Here is a 16544-nt window from a genome sequence, read left to right as displayed (position 1 = left end):
GCACACTGTCTTCCAGAGGGTATCAGACAGTTCTGTGAAACTGACTTCTCTAATGAAAACACTGCACAAATGGCTTGCAGAAGAACCCACAACATGGCCAAGAATACAACCAAGTCTAAACCCAGGAATTGAGGCACAGGCTGCAGCCATACCAGTGTTATGTGCTTGATTGGGATTCTTATTAGCTGTCTTTGGGTTGTCTCGTTACCTTTTTTATAAACTATCACAGCTAGTAAAGTGATTTGTTACCCTAATATATGATTTTGCCCTATATTAAACTTTTATGATGTTTGATTGTGCATTCACATACAGATGCATATAATCCATACACAACTCTTTGATTTGTTTAAAGTTTGTAGTTTGGTAAAGTATAGGTTTAGGTAGATCATGATTTCAAAATCAAGAGACCCTATTTTGATGATGTAAAGTGTGCCACCTAAAATGTGCAGCACAAAGTGATTCAGGGCTTGTTACATGACACACAATCTAAACACAAAAATAATCACAGGGTGCAAGAGGTTGGATTAAGTTTTTTTTTTTTTTTAAACATAGGTGAGTTTTATGTTAACATGATTCAAAACGATCAGAATGTCAACTCTCATATCTTTAAGAATCATGTGCTCCTTTAAACTGGCTTGCTCTAATTTAAAAATGTTATTCATTTTAAAATAGACCACACTCATGCCAGCTTATTTAAGTGTCAGTAGTCTTCCTTATTTGAGTTTACTTTTCAGTGCAAATGTACTTCACATGCACTCAAAAAAATTAAGTATTTGGTTTAGAAGTACAGTACTGTGCAAAAAAAACTGAGGCTGAAGTAAGGCATAGATGTGCTGAGTAAACCACTTTAGGGTACCATTGGGCAGGGAGGAGGACAGGCACAACCCTGGTCATGCTATGGATTTCTTTTTATATTCCTAGGGGCATGGGAAAACAATCTGTTAAACAGTGTTGGGGGTAATCTGTTAGAGTATTCAGATTACTTTTTTGGAGTAGCGAGTAACGTAACGTGTTAGTTTTACAATTCAAGTAGTCCCGTTATTAGTTACATTTTCATAAAAGTAATCCGTTACTGAATGAAAAATCCCAAATTTCCTCTCTCTTCCTTGGCTTTAAAAAGAGAGAAAGAAAAAAGGACACTCCTTGAAGCATCTGCTCTGTTTGTCCTTCTCTCTTCCTGTAGTCGCGTTGGCAAGTGCCAGCAGAAGGTAAACATTCTGTGCCAGTACACGCACATTGTTAGCTTGTTGAACCAGCGAGATGACAGCAGGCCACTGTGGAATTATCCCCATTATGATGGATTTTTGGATATAAGGGACAAGAACGACATCCTGGTGAAACGTAAGTTTAAAAGCTCCGTTTACTTTCATTGAATCAGCTGTGCAGCTGTTCCAATTATGCGCTGTCATTACGCACAGCATTGGAGTGATTCTGTCTGCCTCTGCTCAGCTTGTTGTCAGATTGTGAACTTGTTAAAGAGCTGTAAATGTTTTCCTGTCTGTAGGTGGTGTTTTCAGGCTGCATAGATACAGATTATGGGCTGTAAATTAAGCTGTACATTGGCATTAGAGTCTGCACATTCAAATGCAGAAGTGCGGTCGTTATCTGTCATTTTTACAACCGCTGAGTGTAACAAGTGGCTAAAGGGTTTTAATATTTAGTAACGCAAAAGTCCTCTAACGCGTTAGTTTTAGAACTAGGTAACGCAGTAACGTAACAAATTACTTTTCTCAGTATGTAACACAGTAATCTAACAAGTTAGCTTCAAAAGTAACGCTACCCGACACTGCTGTTAAACAAAATTCACACCTTTACGGCAGAGTAAGAGGAGGAGGTGGCAAGTAAGCACGCCTAAGGTACTGTCCAAGTGGGTAGTAGGGTTGCCTTGAGCCCCTGGTTGTGCTGCAATCTTGCAAAGCTGACGGACTGGCTAGACTCCATCTCTTTCATCAGGCAAATCCATCTTGATAACAACGTGCTGATCAGTGTTATTTAAGTAGAACAAGGTGGTAGCTACAAGCAGTTCTGTGTACTGTGAGCCGAAAGCAATGGCTTCTACTTAGTGTAGTGGTTAATTGGATGTAGCTTTAGTATTGTGCCAGTTTTATCAGAACTAGACCACATTTCTTTAAATAATGAAAAGCAAAGAACAGCACTGAAAGCTTTTCATGATACAAGAGATGTTTTTGCACTTCTGCCGACCTGTGTCAGCATGAGTTTGCAATCGTTACAGGGAAGGGGGAGTTGTGGTGTGGGTCTGAATACTATGGCAGCTGGCGGCTTGATAAGCTGATATGTAGCTTTAATATTTCAACAGTTTTGTCAGAACTGGGCCCCATTTCTTTATTTAACCAAGTGAAAAGAGCCACAGTCCTCTTGGTAGAGAAAACGTTTTCACTTGTCCCCCAGTCGGCCTCGGCATACATTTTATCCACATAATGCTCTGCTGCTCATTGAGACAGCAGCGTTTGCCTTTCCAGCTCAGTTTCCCTAGAGCTAAGGAATGTATAACCTTATTTTGTCTTGTCTCTTTGATTGGCCCGTCATGAATGTGACAGACAAAATGTTGGTCCAGTCACCATCAGATAAAAGTCCTGCCCTTCCCAAATGCTTTGTATGGGAGCTTTCCCATTTTAATGCAAAATATCCATGCAATAGATATATGAAACCATCTATCCCGTGTGCCAGGTTAAATGTGCTTTGGATGTCCCATGGGCTTGGAAACCACTGGTGGTCTTTGGGTGTATTACCAGGGGTTAAAAGGCCCACTCAAAAGAGATAAAGTCAAGCTTGACCTTTGCTGCCAGCGGCATATGTGTGTGTTGAAATGTAACATTGGCCACCCCGCCTCCAACCCCGGGTTGCGGCACTTCAAGCCCCGTATTGACTCCTTAGTGCCCTGCATGCCTAAATCTTAAACGCACATGACTGTAAGCAATTTGGAACTCGCTGTAAGACTGGCTATAAATTTCTCTTTGGTGATAAAAACTGACAAAAGGTAAGTGTAGTTTTTGTCAAGGAGACTTTACCAAGACTGAAATGTTAGAGCTGGACTGCTGGAATTTCAAAAGCCATGACATTTCTCCACTGGTATGTTGGCATTTTTATGTGTATTTTAAAGTAGTTAAAGTATTGATAGTGCATTATACATTTATTTTACATTTGTTCTAATTTTTCAATAAGGCTAATAAAAGTTGTTCAAAGTGCTTTGTTCCTAGATGGTTTGTTGCTGATCAAGTGCCCTTCTTAAACACTATGAACTGACGTTACATAGTAGCCTTGTCAATAAGTTTTATCTTTTCCCCACAGATGTGGTGTTGTTTTATTAGATTATCACCATGATTAAGGTAAACAGCTTGACAATCTGGTCAAGTTTAAGTGGATAAATTGGGCCCAGGCAGGTGTCTTGGAGGTGAACCCCTCTTTTTTACATGGTGGAATTTATCTGGCCCAGAAGTACAGAGAAAACGATGCATGGTCACCATATGGGCGGAGAGCAAGACTGTGGACTTACTATTGAGTGCTAACACAGTTTGACAATGTTTGTCAGGAAGTCAGTTTGCCAATTTCAGGGGAAATTCATGAACATGCTCTTGGGGTGATTTTTTCATAGGACAGGGGCAATGACAAGAAGTACTCAGTGCTCTTTGCCCATCCTGTAGAGGAATCTGATACAGCTGCTTTGGTGCAGTCGTTATTTAGATAAAAACCCATGTGGTTTGAGTTAGCAGCTCCGTAGTGGATTTATGAGAGAGCTGTGGTAGAAATGCATCTCAGGGATGTTACGTACAGTACTGCTGCCCCTCTACATACACAGGTTCTTAGGCCCACGGGTCCACTGCTTGGAGTGGCTTCGTACCAAATAATTGACGTTGTTCAATTACCTTTCTTCTCCAATCAAGAAAGTAGAATCCTCCCGGTCACAGGTAATGGGGTGTAGCATTAATTTTCCTGTACGCTGAGGCTCATTTAGATGCTGGATTTATTTTTCCTTTACATAATAGCCATGTATGTTATAGAAGCCTGATTGCTCTTAAGAAAGGTTCATGGCACGCTTCTGCCACTCTCAGCTTGGCTGGCTACCATCAGCTTGAGATCACGCACAGCAGATAATGTGTTTTCTATTTCATTTCGTCCCTGGTAAGATGTGGCGAGAGAGAGAGGATAGCAAGAAAAAGCCTTTTCGTGTGCTGCCTCATAATGTTGCGGTTTCAGATCTGGGGGCCCGTCCAGGCCATGAAAGAGATTCTAGCTAGTCTATCGCAGCTGGTGGCTTGAGAGAGCTTCCTCTGTCGCAGGGACTCCCGGCCAGCCATCATCAGTATTCCTGAGGAAGGGCTTCCTGTGTGTCGGAGGTCAGCTCCTGGCCCCGGCACCCCCCTCTCCCTGCCCTACACTGCACACATGGCTCATCCTTTGGCACGGCATCACAGGGCCCATACACCGCACTCTGGCTTGATCTCAGCTGTAGCTCTCTGTTAGGGAGGAGAACACAACAGTACATCCAGCTCTGCTGAAGTAGCTGTGCTCTTAAACTGTAAATCATCCACTGCTGTTAGGCAGAGCTGAATTTAATCAAATCTCCAAATATCAGAATAAAAAAAGAACAAATGAGTAACAATAAAAACATTCTATCTTTACTGAATCCTGAACCATTCATCAGCTGTGGAGATGTAGATTTATGTTGAAACATACTCAATTTAAGTCTGCTTTGTGATTTACATGTATTTATCCATAATTGCATGCTTTTGTGGAAATTTCTGTTCTATTTTAAAAGCACTGAGCATTACAGACTCTGCCACCATGTTGTACACTTCCGTGGCTGGGCGATATGGTGTGTTGTGATTTTAAACAGCAGCCTAATGTGCCAAACCATACTGAAGCCAGAGATCTTTCCAGCTCTTCCTCTGTGGTTCCCAAAGCTCCCCTAACCAGCTGTTTGGTAGGCTCTGCCCCACAACAGACTGTGAGCCCTTTGGTACTGTCTGCTGCCATGGGCTAAATGCATTAAGCCTTGAGAATATACAATGTGCCAATCTGAGGCATGCATTTTCAATGTCTACCAAGCTCTAAGTTTGACTTTTCATATTCACAATAATAAATTATATAGAAATGAAGAACACTGGTAAGGAATCAGTGGGAGTGGAGAGAAGTTAGGACATACATGCTGCAATTATTAGAAAATTATACAATCACATATATGGTCAAAAGTATTCGACTGCCTAATGGTTATACCAATAGGTACTGAAATGACATTATATGCAAATACATGTACTTGAATATGGAATTGCCCCCCCCCCCCCCTTTTGCAGCTATAACAGCCTCCACTCTTCTGGAAGACTTTGCACAAGATTTCTGTGGGAATCTCTGCCCATTCATTCTGCAGAGCATTTAAGAGGTCAGGCACTGATGTTGGACGAGAAGGCCTTGCTCACAATCTCTGTTCCAGTTCATCCCAAAGGTGCTTGATGGGGTTGAGGCCAGGTCAAGTTCTTCCTCATTCAACTCATTAGACCATGTCTTTATAGCCCTTGCTTTGTGCACTGGGGCACAGTCATGTTGGAAAAGAAAAGAGCCTGCCCCAGACCGTCACCACACAGTTGGAAGCATAGCATTGTCCAAAACGTGTTGGTATGCTGAAGCATTAAGATTGGCCTTCACTGGAGATAAGAGGTCTAGCCCAAACACTGAAGAACAGCCCCATACCATTATCCCTCCTCCACCAAACTTCACAGTTGGAACAGTGCAGTCGGGAAGGTAAAATTCTCCTGGAATCCGCCAGACTCACCCATCTGACTGTCAAACAGAGAAGTGTAATTCATCAAACTGCAGAACACATTTCCACTGCTTCACCGTCCAGTGTTGGTGTGCTTAACACCACTCCCCCCAGTGCTTGGCGTTGGACTTAGTGATGTGAGGCTTGTATGCAGCTGCTTGTTCATAGAACCATAGAATTCATGATGCACAGTTTTAGTGCTAACATTTAACTATGGAATCAGCAGAACGTTGGCGCACCATGTGCCATAGCAGTTGTTTGAACCAGTCTGTTAACATGGTCTTCTACTTGGAGAATGAGCTGCTGTTGTTCCGAAACACTTCCACTTTCTGATAATATCTCTTACAGTTGACTATGGAATATCCAGCAGAGATGGCATTTCATGAACTGCCTTATTGCAGTAGTGTGAGCTTTTTCAACTTTTTGTGCCACTACTTTGTGACTCAAAATTAGCTATGTTATTTTTTTCCTCCAATTTGAACCATTGGCACAGATGTAAACACAAACTCTGGGGGATTTGATCAGGCTTCTGCTTGAGGAAATAAAATCCTGACCCCACCTGGAGTTATTTGCCTTTACATGAAATCATCTGCAAACAACCTATGGAGCAGCAATTGAAATATTAGATAAAAGAAGATAAGTCAGGTTATTCTGTTTAACTTTATTCAAACTAATACATTAACACTGCATGACTAATCATTCACCAATCATCCTTTATTAAGAGAAATTAATCTCTTCATTTGCTAATGTTAATAAACATAACAGGGATTGTTGCTCCATGTGTAATCCAATCCCCAGTTTACCTGGTAAAGCCTGATGCTTAACCTTCTCTGAACCCTATTGGCTTTCACCATGCACAGTTTACTTTTAGTAAAAATTGTTTTCTCTGCGTGTTAAACCTTATTTGCCTGTAAGGGCTGCTCTTAGATTTAAGCTTGTGTGAATTAATTAACCCAATGAAACGTGACAGTGTCATGTCAATATTGCATCGTCATATTTATACCATACTCCCAGTATGCACATAAAAAAGGTTAAATCACATTCATATGTACAAAAGTTCACCTTTTTCAGTGTATATAACCTACAGCCCAGACAAGACCACAGGTCAAGTAAAGGAGAGTTTTTTTTTTTTTATTTAAGAAAGCATCTGCTAAAAACAGACAAAGATAGTTCTTCTGTTTGGCCTGCTCTGATAGCTCTTTGATTGTTGCCTGGACTGTCTTTGTACTTTTTTAGTATCTCTTCTTTTTTTGTCTTTTTAAATGCCCCTGTCTGCCTCTACTCGTCAGTCATTAGGCTGGCTCCCTCTTCATCATCCTCCTCATTCATTTTGACAGAACATCGGCTAATAACAGACTCTTTCCTTATAGGATGCAGGGGAAATGGTGCGCTCCCTTGTCGGTGGGTTGGAACTGATTGTTAATTTGCTGAAGTCAACAAACATTGAAGTGCTGGCAAGCATCTGTGCTGCCATCGCCAAAATAGCCAAGGACAAGGAGAATCTGGCAGTCCTTACGGATCACGGGGTTGTCCCATTGCTGGCCAAGTTGACTGACACAGTAAGTTCACTTCACTGCTGGAGACAAAACAACAAAGTTCTGCTAATCAACAGTGCTGCATTTAATGTCAGTACACAAATCTTTACAATGTTTTTTTGTTGGCCCATTTCTATTTAATGCAGCATAAATTCAGGTAATGAGTAGTAAAGTGTGGCCAAGAGTCTCCTGCAGAGCTGTAGTAGGGTTTTTTTGTGGACATTGTAAAGTGTGGTCTCTTGGGGTCAAAAGCATCCTGTTCTTCTCTCCACAGACTGATGACAAGCTGCGTCGCCACCTGGCTGAGGCCATCGGCCACTGCTGCATGTGGGGTAGCAACAGGGCAGCTTTCGGTGATGCTGGAGCAGTGCCCCCGCTTGTGCACTACCTTAATTCTAAAGACACAGCAGTCCACCAGAGCACAGTGATGGCCCTGTTCCAGCTGTCAAAGGACCCTAACAACTGCATCAGCATGCACCGGAACAGAGTGGTCAAGGTCAGTTATAACCAATCAATGAATCAATCTTTGGTTGTATAGTGCCTACTCATAACTGAATTTATCTCAAGACCCTTATGTAGAGGGCAGGTCTAGACTGTATTTTCTGATGTAGCCTATTTTTATAAAGTCCAACACTAATCACCACAAGCTCAGTGCCATTATTCAGCCTTGTAACAGTGGCAAGGAAAACCTTCCCTTTAAGGGTAGGAACCTTCAGCAGAACCAGACTCAAGTTAACAGCCATCTGCCCAAGCTGAGACGGGGATGCAGAAAGAGGGACAAGAGAAACAACAAAACAACAAATGGAAGATAAATTTATGGCTGTCATGGTAATGAATCCCCTGTTTTGTAGGATAAGGCTATAATGACAATAATTATAGTAATAACCTTGCAAAGCAGTAATAGGACTATAAAGACAAATTGAAAAATAAACAGAAATCAAAAGATTTTTATGTGTGACACACAGTAAATGATAATTCTCAAGACTTTATTTTTGCACAAACTTGTTCTACCATCTCTTCAGGACCAATAAGTGAAAAAGTAATCATTCTGCACCAGAAACATCTTCAAGATATTAACATATTTACAAAAAAAAGCCCTTACACTTCTTTGTATTTGACTTTCTTTGTGCTATTATTCAAAGCAGTTCCTGTCTGCAGAGACACAAACATCACAACATCATAGGCTCTCTGTGTCTCTTTCTCTCCATTATAAGCTATTTTAAACCATCTCCACCATGATTTGCGCAGTTATAGCTGTGCATTTTGACAAAGCATGACGCAACAATGGAACAGCCTGGCAATGGTTACCCAGGCCCATCACAAAGCGTTCTCAATAAAAAAAAAACACAGTTAGCATTAACCTAGGATGGCTATTTCCACAGCACCAAAAAGGAGGACACTTTGCAGCCCTTAGGAAAGCAAGAATAATCACAACAAATAGGACTCTAGTGTGTTCCCTGCTACAATACAATTTTGTCCATGATACCGATGGCATCATGAAAAAGTGATTCTGAGATACTCTATTCATTGAAGGACAGTTTGATCCAGGACTGCCCCTGGCAAAAGTGAGGCCCTAAGTAAGGCCATGTAAAGTTTATGTTCGGTCAATGATGTATATACATTACCTGGATCATATTTAACATACAAACGCTAGACTAATGTGCAGAGAAATAGAGCAATGGACAATCAGCTGCGTTACGTTCAGGTGCGACTCCAAAAGGAGGACAAATAAGCCTCCAGCTTGAGGCTGTGGATTGACTGTTGTGGATTTACTCTTCAAAGACCCTGGAAAGTCACCCAAGTTCCCAGCGCAGAAAAGCTTCTGTGAGAGGTACGAAGGTATGGATGGCGACATTAGAAACAGCTCAGTGGCTAGCTGCAAGTAGGGAAAAATAGCAAGTTGTTTAACTTTTTATAACCTGTGTCACTTCTTCCTGTCATTCTCAGAGATTTAAAACAAGAGCAAAAAGCCACACTTGAAAGCTTTACTTGGCGGAGAAGATGTCTTTGCGCTTCTACGACCAGCTTAGGCATGAGATTTATCCACCAACAAACTTCACCATTGATAAACTACAATAATGCCTGCCTGTCAAGCTCAGGTTTACATCAGAGCTGTGCACACTTACTACCTCATTTTGACTTGTCTGCCTGATTGGCCTGTAATAAATGTGACAGACAGAATATTCATCCAGTCACCTTCTGGTAAGTTCTGCCTTTCCCCAACACTTTCTATGAGGGGGTTCCCAAATGAATGTGAAATTTGTCCATTCAATGGATATATGAAACAGCCTATATGGCCTGTCAGTTTACAATTTACCTTATATCGATGTGATCAATATTACAAATTGGTCCTCCTATTACACGCCAAGCCAGATAAAGGGGGGGCAAGAGTCTTGAGGAGTAATTTACTGAGCTGATGAATGTGAAATATATCCATGCAGTGGATATATGAAACTGGCTATCTGATGTCAGGTTAGGTCAGTTATATTTCTGCTGAATCTAGATTTCTGACTCCTTTTGCTTCTTCATACACAGTTAGCAAATCTTACTGCTAAATCTGTCATGATAACACTGAGGGAGAAGTGCTTGGCCTCCCACCACCCTTGTTTTAGCAAAGTGTGAAAAACACTGAGTAATTAACTTTGAAAAGCTGTGACTATTTTCAGAGACTTTGACCAATGGAGCAGAAACAAAGTGGGTTTTATTCAGCGGCGGAAACATGACTCCACTTTCTAGCTGTCATGGGAATTCAGAAAAGCAAACAGCTCAGTGTGTGCGCAGTGCCATTTCTCCGGTAGACCCTAGATGCCATTACAGCACAAGTCAAAGGGCTGTAGCTGGGGGTAACTGTTGCTAAGGGCTGTTCCTGGACATCAGGGCAGAATGCAGCAGTTTTAGGCCAAAGAGTGGGGTCGGGGCTAAAAGAGAACAACGTTTTTTTATGGTCAAGGGTTTTTTTTTCCTACATCCGCCAGCTTTCTTCATCATTACTGTTATGAAGCTCTTGCCCAAAAAGAAACAAGCATTGTTTTGTCTAACATTTGAGCCTTTTGGGCTATTTCCATACTCGGCTCCAGAGACTGTTTATGTTTGTCTTCGACAATGACGTCTAGATTTTAAGTTCAGATTAGGCTGTCGTTGTCAGGGATGATCATGCACCCCTGTTTGAACCCTGTTAGAAAATCTTATTCTATCTTCGTCTTTAACCTAATCACACAGACGGACTTTTTGCATGGAAATCTTCTTGCAGCCCAAAGTGAGTTTAAATCCTTTTTCCCTCCCCTAAATAACAACTGTGATATAAATTATAAAGTGGTTATGCCATTGCAGCCAGATCCTTTTTCCCATGTTCATTAAATGGTGTACTTTAGCTTGATCTGCTGTTACAGTGTATGTGGTTCGACACTGGCCATAATTGGTAGCTGGACTGAACATTGGGTGTTCCAAGAGAGTTATGTCCAATTTGCAAAAGTCGTTAAGCTGAGTGCTTTTTGTAGTTTGAGCCACGACAAAAACTGGACAAGCCCTCTTTTTTTTCCCAGTGTGTGCGTGTCTATTTGAAATCCAGTGTGTTTGCATGGGTGTAAGTATGTGTGCAAATGAAAGGCATACCACCCTTTTTAATCTGTCTCTGTGTTTGCCCTTATTAATGTACCAGTTAAGCATTGCAACACTACTCCTTAATGTATTTTTGGACTTTTAAAGAGCTTAATTACCAAAGGCCACGTAACTGCACCAGTATTGCATTTGTTCTTAATCTCAGACGTGGAAACACAACACAGGCAGCCTCATTGTTCAGTCTAGCCTCAGTCTCAGCCAGTCTGGGAGGGAGGCCGATACTTACCTGCCTGACCCTAGAGGAAACCTTTCAGTTAGGGACCTTGTCAATCAGTTCCAGTATCCACTGGGCCTCATGATATACACCCAGCTAGTGGAGGGAATGTGTTAGAATCATAACTCCAGTAGATGTGAATGTGTTGGAGAGTTTATTGAGGATTGATACAGAGCCATGAGTCTGATTTACTGCCGTGTGTAAAACTCTGGACTGCCTCTTGTATTATTGGAAAAGTATTTCAAAGAGCTTTTCTGTGCCGTTGAGAAGCTCTGCAAACATGTTCACCCACGTGTAGTATATGATCTGGTATGAGTGAAGCTCTCTCTTGCTCTAAGGTTGGTTTAGAAAATAACTTTCCCCTTTGGAGCACTTAATGGTGTATGACCCAGTCCCTCAAGATTCACAGAGGAAACTCAACATGGAGGAGAAAGCTTTAAACACTGGAAAACAGATTAGCAACTTGTCTTAGATTTCTGGCCTCAAATTTGGTCTAAAAATGATCTTTGGAGTCCACTTTTGTTGAATTCTTTAGTTTTTATTTCATTTCCCTTTAAAAGTACCGTGTGTAATGATTAGCGAGTGGCATTTAGTTGCAAACTTTGTGAAAATGAAACATAATGTTTCTGAGTAGATCTATCTAAATGACTGTTTAATCACCTAAATACAAAAACAAGTTACTTTTTTGATTAACTCACAGTAAGCCTTAATATTCATACCTGGGGAAGGTCCCCTCCACAGATGCAGGCATCTCTGATTTTTACATTTTGCATGTTTCTATAGCACCATAGAAGGAACCAAATAACAGACACTTTTTTTTTCTTTTTTTAAATTCCACTGGTTTCCAGAGAACTGAGCACCACAGTCTAGAACTGACTGTGAGATGCTGCTGATATTCTCAGTTATTACACACTTCACCTTTAATGGTGATTTTGGACCATGTCCATATTTTAGCCCAGACAACCTAATTTTCAGATCACTTTTCACCAGCGTGAATCCCGCTTTCCTTGGTAGTATCTGTAATGTTGTTTGAAAATAGCTCTATGGGTGTCTATACTATGGCCTGATGTGGCCTGTGGTCCAATTTTGATTGTCCCATAGCAAACTCTAGAAATAAAATCAAATATGGCCCACATTTGAATATGAAGCTTGTGCTTGACTGTATTGTACCTCATAGTTTTAGCACAAAGTAGTGCTAATAAGGAAATATTTATAGCTGCAAATCATGTGTGTTTCTTAATAAAGTGGTCCTGACTGAACTAGCCATTTAGGCATACTCAGTCTAAGCACATCTTAACCTACATTATATTGGTTTTACAAACCTTCAAATACCTCACCTTGTAGATTTAAAAGTGGCCCCAACATCCTTGTGTATTTCTATATGTGGCCCTCATTTGAACATTTGACACCCCTGCTCTTCATACTGTATTTCCATATTTCAATGAAATATCACACAAACAATATGCAGGCAATGTAAAGGAATCTTGTCCTGACACAGGCAACAGCTGCAGACATGAAAACTACCCTCAGGAAAGGAGGAAGAAAGTTGAGTCGTATAAATTCCTCTTCCCCTATTGTCAACCCTTCTTAATTTTGATTGGTAAGTGAGGGAGAAATGACGCTGATGAGCACAGTGCTGTTCCAAAAGCTGAACAGTTTTCAACCGAGAGCACTTTCAGCACAGCGATAAAAACAGCTGACGCTGAGGGTGCTTTTACCACCCAGGGCGCTGATTGCTGGACTGCATTGGTTTCACATTGAAAATAAGCACTAGAAAAGCCAGCTATGGACACAGGCCCTAATTGAGGTCCATAATTAGTGCACTGATTTTTTAAAAATTGCAATTCATTGCATGCTTTATTGTCCCCTTCAGCACACATTGGTTAGCAATGCAACATCTCCCTGCAGCTACATTGATGTGATCTACAGCATGCCTCTTTAGCCATGGTTAAGTTCATGTGATACTCTCTGATCTACCTGAAGTTCCTTATTTTCTTCTAGGCAGGTCAGCATCCAAACAGGAAGTCAGTCACCCTTAGTTTTAGACAGTTCAGACATTCAAAATTAAATAAAAATAGTTTAAAAAAAAAAGGGAATCAGAGGGAATTCAAAATGCAACAAAATGTGAGCAATGCTTCTAGGTTAAATATTACACACTGCTTGCACCTTTAAATGTTCCATGCCATATTTTCCTTGGAATCAGTCTACCTTTAAGATCTGGAGAAAACAGATTCAGGTGCAAAATACACAGCAAAGAAAAAGAGAAAAGATGAATCACCCTCCCCGTTTGATTTGACATCCACTCTTGGTATCTCACAGTTTTATACGGATGTACTTCATTCTGTGTCATGTACAAAACCAACATGCCTTCCCCTCTGAGCTTTACATTGCTTCCAGAAGCACTGGGAATTGTTTGCTTAAACCATAAATCCTTGTAGACAGCTTCAGCAAGCTATTTGCATTAAAGAGGCTCTTTTGTAAGAAAAGCTTTGTGAAGTAAATGGATGAAAATTACAAAATGTGGCGGTAATGATTGGTAATTTTCAACTAAAGGCATTCCAGAGCATCGCTTCTGCCAGGTCCTGGTATGTATTTTAGGCGTTTGCTAATCTAAATGAGAAAAACGTTTGCACTTTAGTTGCCATGAGCACACTTATGCCCCAGCATGCTGCGTGTTTGTTTTATTTTTTTCTCTCTCCTGCAGTCAGACATGAGGAGTGAGAGTACACAGTGATGCTGTGGAGGGCAGAAAACACTCTAAATGTGAGGGCAGGAATTAAAACCAAACAGAGCATTGCAGGTTTACTTCTTCTGCTTCCTGTTGGTTTGTGGGTAATGTGACTTCAGGTTGAAGGTGTGGTGAGAGGATGGTACTGGCTCTGTGTGATGCCTGCTCTGTTATGACTACCGTGTTTTTACATCCGTGGACAGTAATATTTTAGTGACTTTGACCTCAGCTTCTCTTCACGCCTGGCTTAGAAATGCCGAGCAATGCTCTTCAGGTTAGACCAGGGCCACTGCTAACCTTGCAAAGCAGATGGATACGCCCGTATCCTTGTTTTTCACTGGCAAATCCATCTTGCAATGCTCCCATCTGAACCGTTTAGGCCCGGTTAGAAAGTGACAGGACCAATCAGCTACGAGGGGCAGTACTTTCAGGCGCAGCAGAGTCGTGACGTTAACAAGCAGCAGCAAGAGCTGGTGCCGTTATGGAGGAAGAGATTAGTGTGGATGCTGCTAAAGCACCAGTTTTATCGGAACTTGACGACATTTCTTCGTTAAAAGAAGCACAAAGAACAGCAGTGAGTTGTTTTCTTTTCAAAAACGACAAAAGTCGAGTACTTACATGTCTACAGTCCCCATGTTTCGCGTTATTCCTCAGTAGCTGCGCACGTGCAGCTTGCTGGCGGCTATGTGATATGCTTTGTTGCTCTGATTGGCCCGTTGAGATGTGACGGACAGCACATTCACCCGATCATACTCCGAGGATTTTTCAAAGCCTCTGCCTTTTCTCAAACGTTTCATATTGAAGCTTTCCCAGATGGATGTGTGAAACACATCCATCTGGCGTGTCAGGTTAGGCCATTGCTTCTTCAGATTAGAAGTTTTGCCCTGGTAAACCTTGAATTTCATGTCACAAATACTGAAGCATAACCTGCATCGTATTTTGAAAAATGGAGCCATACTTTCGACCTCTTCTTATCAGCCATGCTTGGTTTGTTGATTCAGTTAGCTGCTACCGATGTCATTACTCTTGTGTGTGTGATACTGCATTTGCATCCAGCATGGAAAATTGACTACTCTTCCCCACTCTTGCAGTCACAAGATGCGTTTAGGTACCGAAACATGGTACCGTTTGATGTTACTTGAATCGGTACTTGGGAGTACCAATTGAATTCGGTGGGTACCTATAAAAGTACCGAATTTGGTACCCATTCCTATCAGTACCCTTCTCCTGGAGATCTGCAGCCAGACTCAGATTCCTTTATTAAGAAAATGTATACAGTCCTACCATGTCTGCCCTGCTCCACTAGTGTGGGATAGTTGCGAGAGGCTGAGGTAACTCCAGCAGACTCAATTGTGGCCCTTTTACCAGCCCTTTAATGCTTCACTGTGTCTAAGGCAAATCTTCATACTTTCCATCAGCCACACACAGAATAACCTACTTCCACCTCAAACCTGCTAGACTATGTCTCATGAAATGTTTAGCTATTGCATCTTCATTAAAGGTAAAGGCTTGTTTTGTTACACCAAAGATCAGACTAAGAGAGGCAGAGAAATCAGGGAAAGTAAAGCTAACCAGACCGAATCTGAGAGACATTTTTCAACTATCTGACCTAATTAAATCTGGTCAATGAACACTCTTCTCTTTAGCCAGCTGTTTCATTAGCTATTTCAGGAAAGCTGTGGTTCAGACCGAAACTTTCCTCTTAAAGTCATTGGTTTTAAAGCTGCTCTCTTGCCTTCTCTTCCTCCTCTTCAATCCCAGAAACAGCAGCTTAACAGTCTCTGGCTCACTGGAGGCTGCAGGGAATGTTGTTTACCCTCACTTCCCTCACCAACTTCCCTTCAGCTCTGGCTAAACACTGCTGTGTGTTTGTGCTGTTTGCCCCCACAGTGGAGTCTAAAACATGGGAATGCTGGGATCGAAAGGGGCCTGATGGAGCCATAATGGCTGTCAGAGCAGACACAGGGGAATATTAACCTGAACTCCTGTGAGCAGACGTGGTCCAATAGGGCACACTTAACACCATGACACCTCCATGTGCGATACCATGTGTATGTATACACATGCAACAATGTTGTGCAGCCCTCCCAGGCTGCATGCCTGCTCCTCCCCTTCCCTCCAGCCAGCCAAGTGAGGGAGGGAAGCGTGTTCCCCAGCTCCCTTCTTGGAGGTCAGAACTTACTGAAGCTCTCTGAAGTGCAAAAACCTCAAAAGCTCACGATTCAGCTTTCAAATGTGGGGCAAGTGTTCATGTTACCACAGTCAGGGAATATCTAACAAGCAGCGTATTATATTCTGAGGGATCCCAGCTGGGAGGGAAAGAGAGAGGTTGAAAAAAGGCAGCGAAGAGAGACATGCTTATCTTACCCGAGCCGCGCGCTTCGGGAGACCTTATTTGGCTACGTCTGAATAACATGCTATGAGGTTGGCAAAAACTCTGCCTCTGGCACTTTTCAGGCATCCTCTTTTCACAAAAGAGACTTGTTTAGCAAGCTGCATGTTTTCTGGAGTCCGTGGATGTAAGTTTACTTTTGGAGGTGTTTTGGGTGCTATTTAAAAATCATATAAAACCTGAGGCAAATGTTTCACACACACTCTACCACACCGATGCATTGAAGGGAGCTTGCATTTTGGACTGCTGTATGTCTGTTAGCACAAAATTAATAAGGAGAC

The 16544-nt window shown here is 41.7% G+C and overlaps 1 protein-coding gene across 1 annotated transcript in view; it reads left to right on the top strand.

Moving 5' to 3' along the window:
• Window positions 1-16544, top strand: part of odad2 (outer dynein arm docking complex subunit 2) — a 59963-nt gene that overhangs the window by 39352 nt on the left and 4067 nt on the right. The window contains exons 19-20 of the mRNA XM_041814519.1: window positions 7147-7335; window positions 7586-7807. Of these exons, the coding sequence (XP_041670453.1) occupies window positions 7147-7335; window positions 7586-7807 (411 nt within the window). The remainder of the gene's footprint in view (window positions 1-7146; window positions 7336-7585; window positions 7808-16544) is intronic.

Source organism: Cheilinus undulatus, linkage group 19 (genome assembly GCF_018320785.1).
Source record: "Cheilinus undulatus linkage group 19, ASM1832078v1, whole genome shotgun sequence".
Lineage (NCBI taxonomy): Eukaryota > Metazoa > Chordata > Actinopteri > Labriformes > Labridae > Cheilinus > Cheilinus undulatus.
The sequence above is the reverse complement of the archived record's forward strand: the minus strand, read 5'-3'. Positions and strand labels throughout refer to the sequence as shown.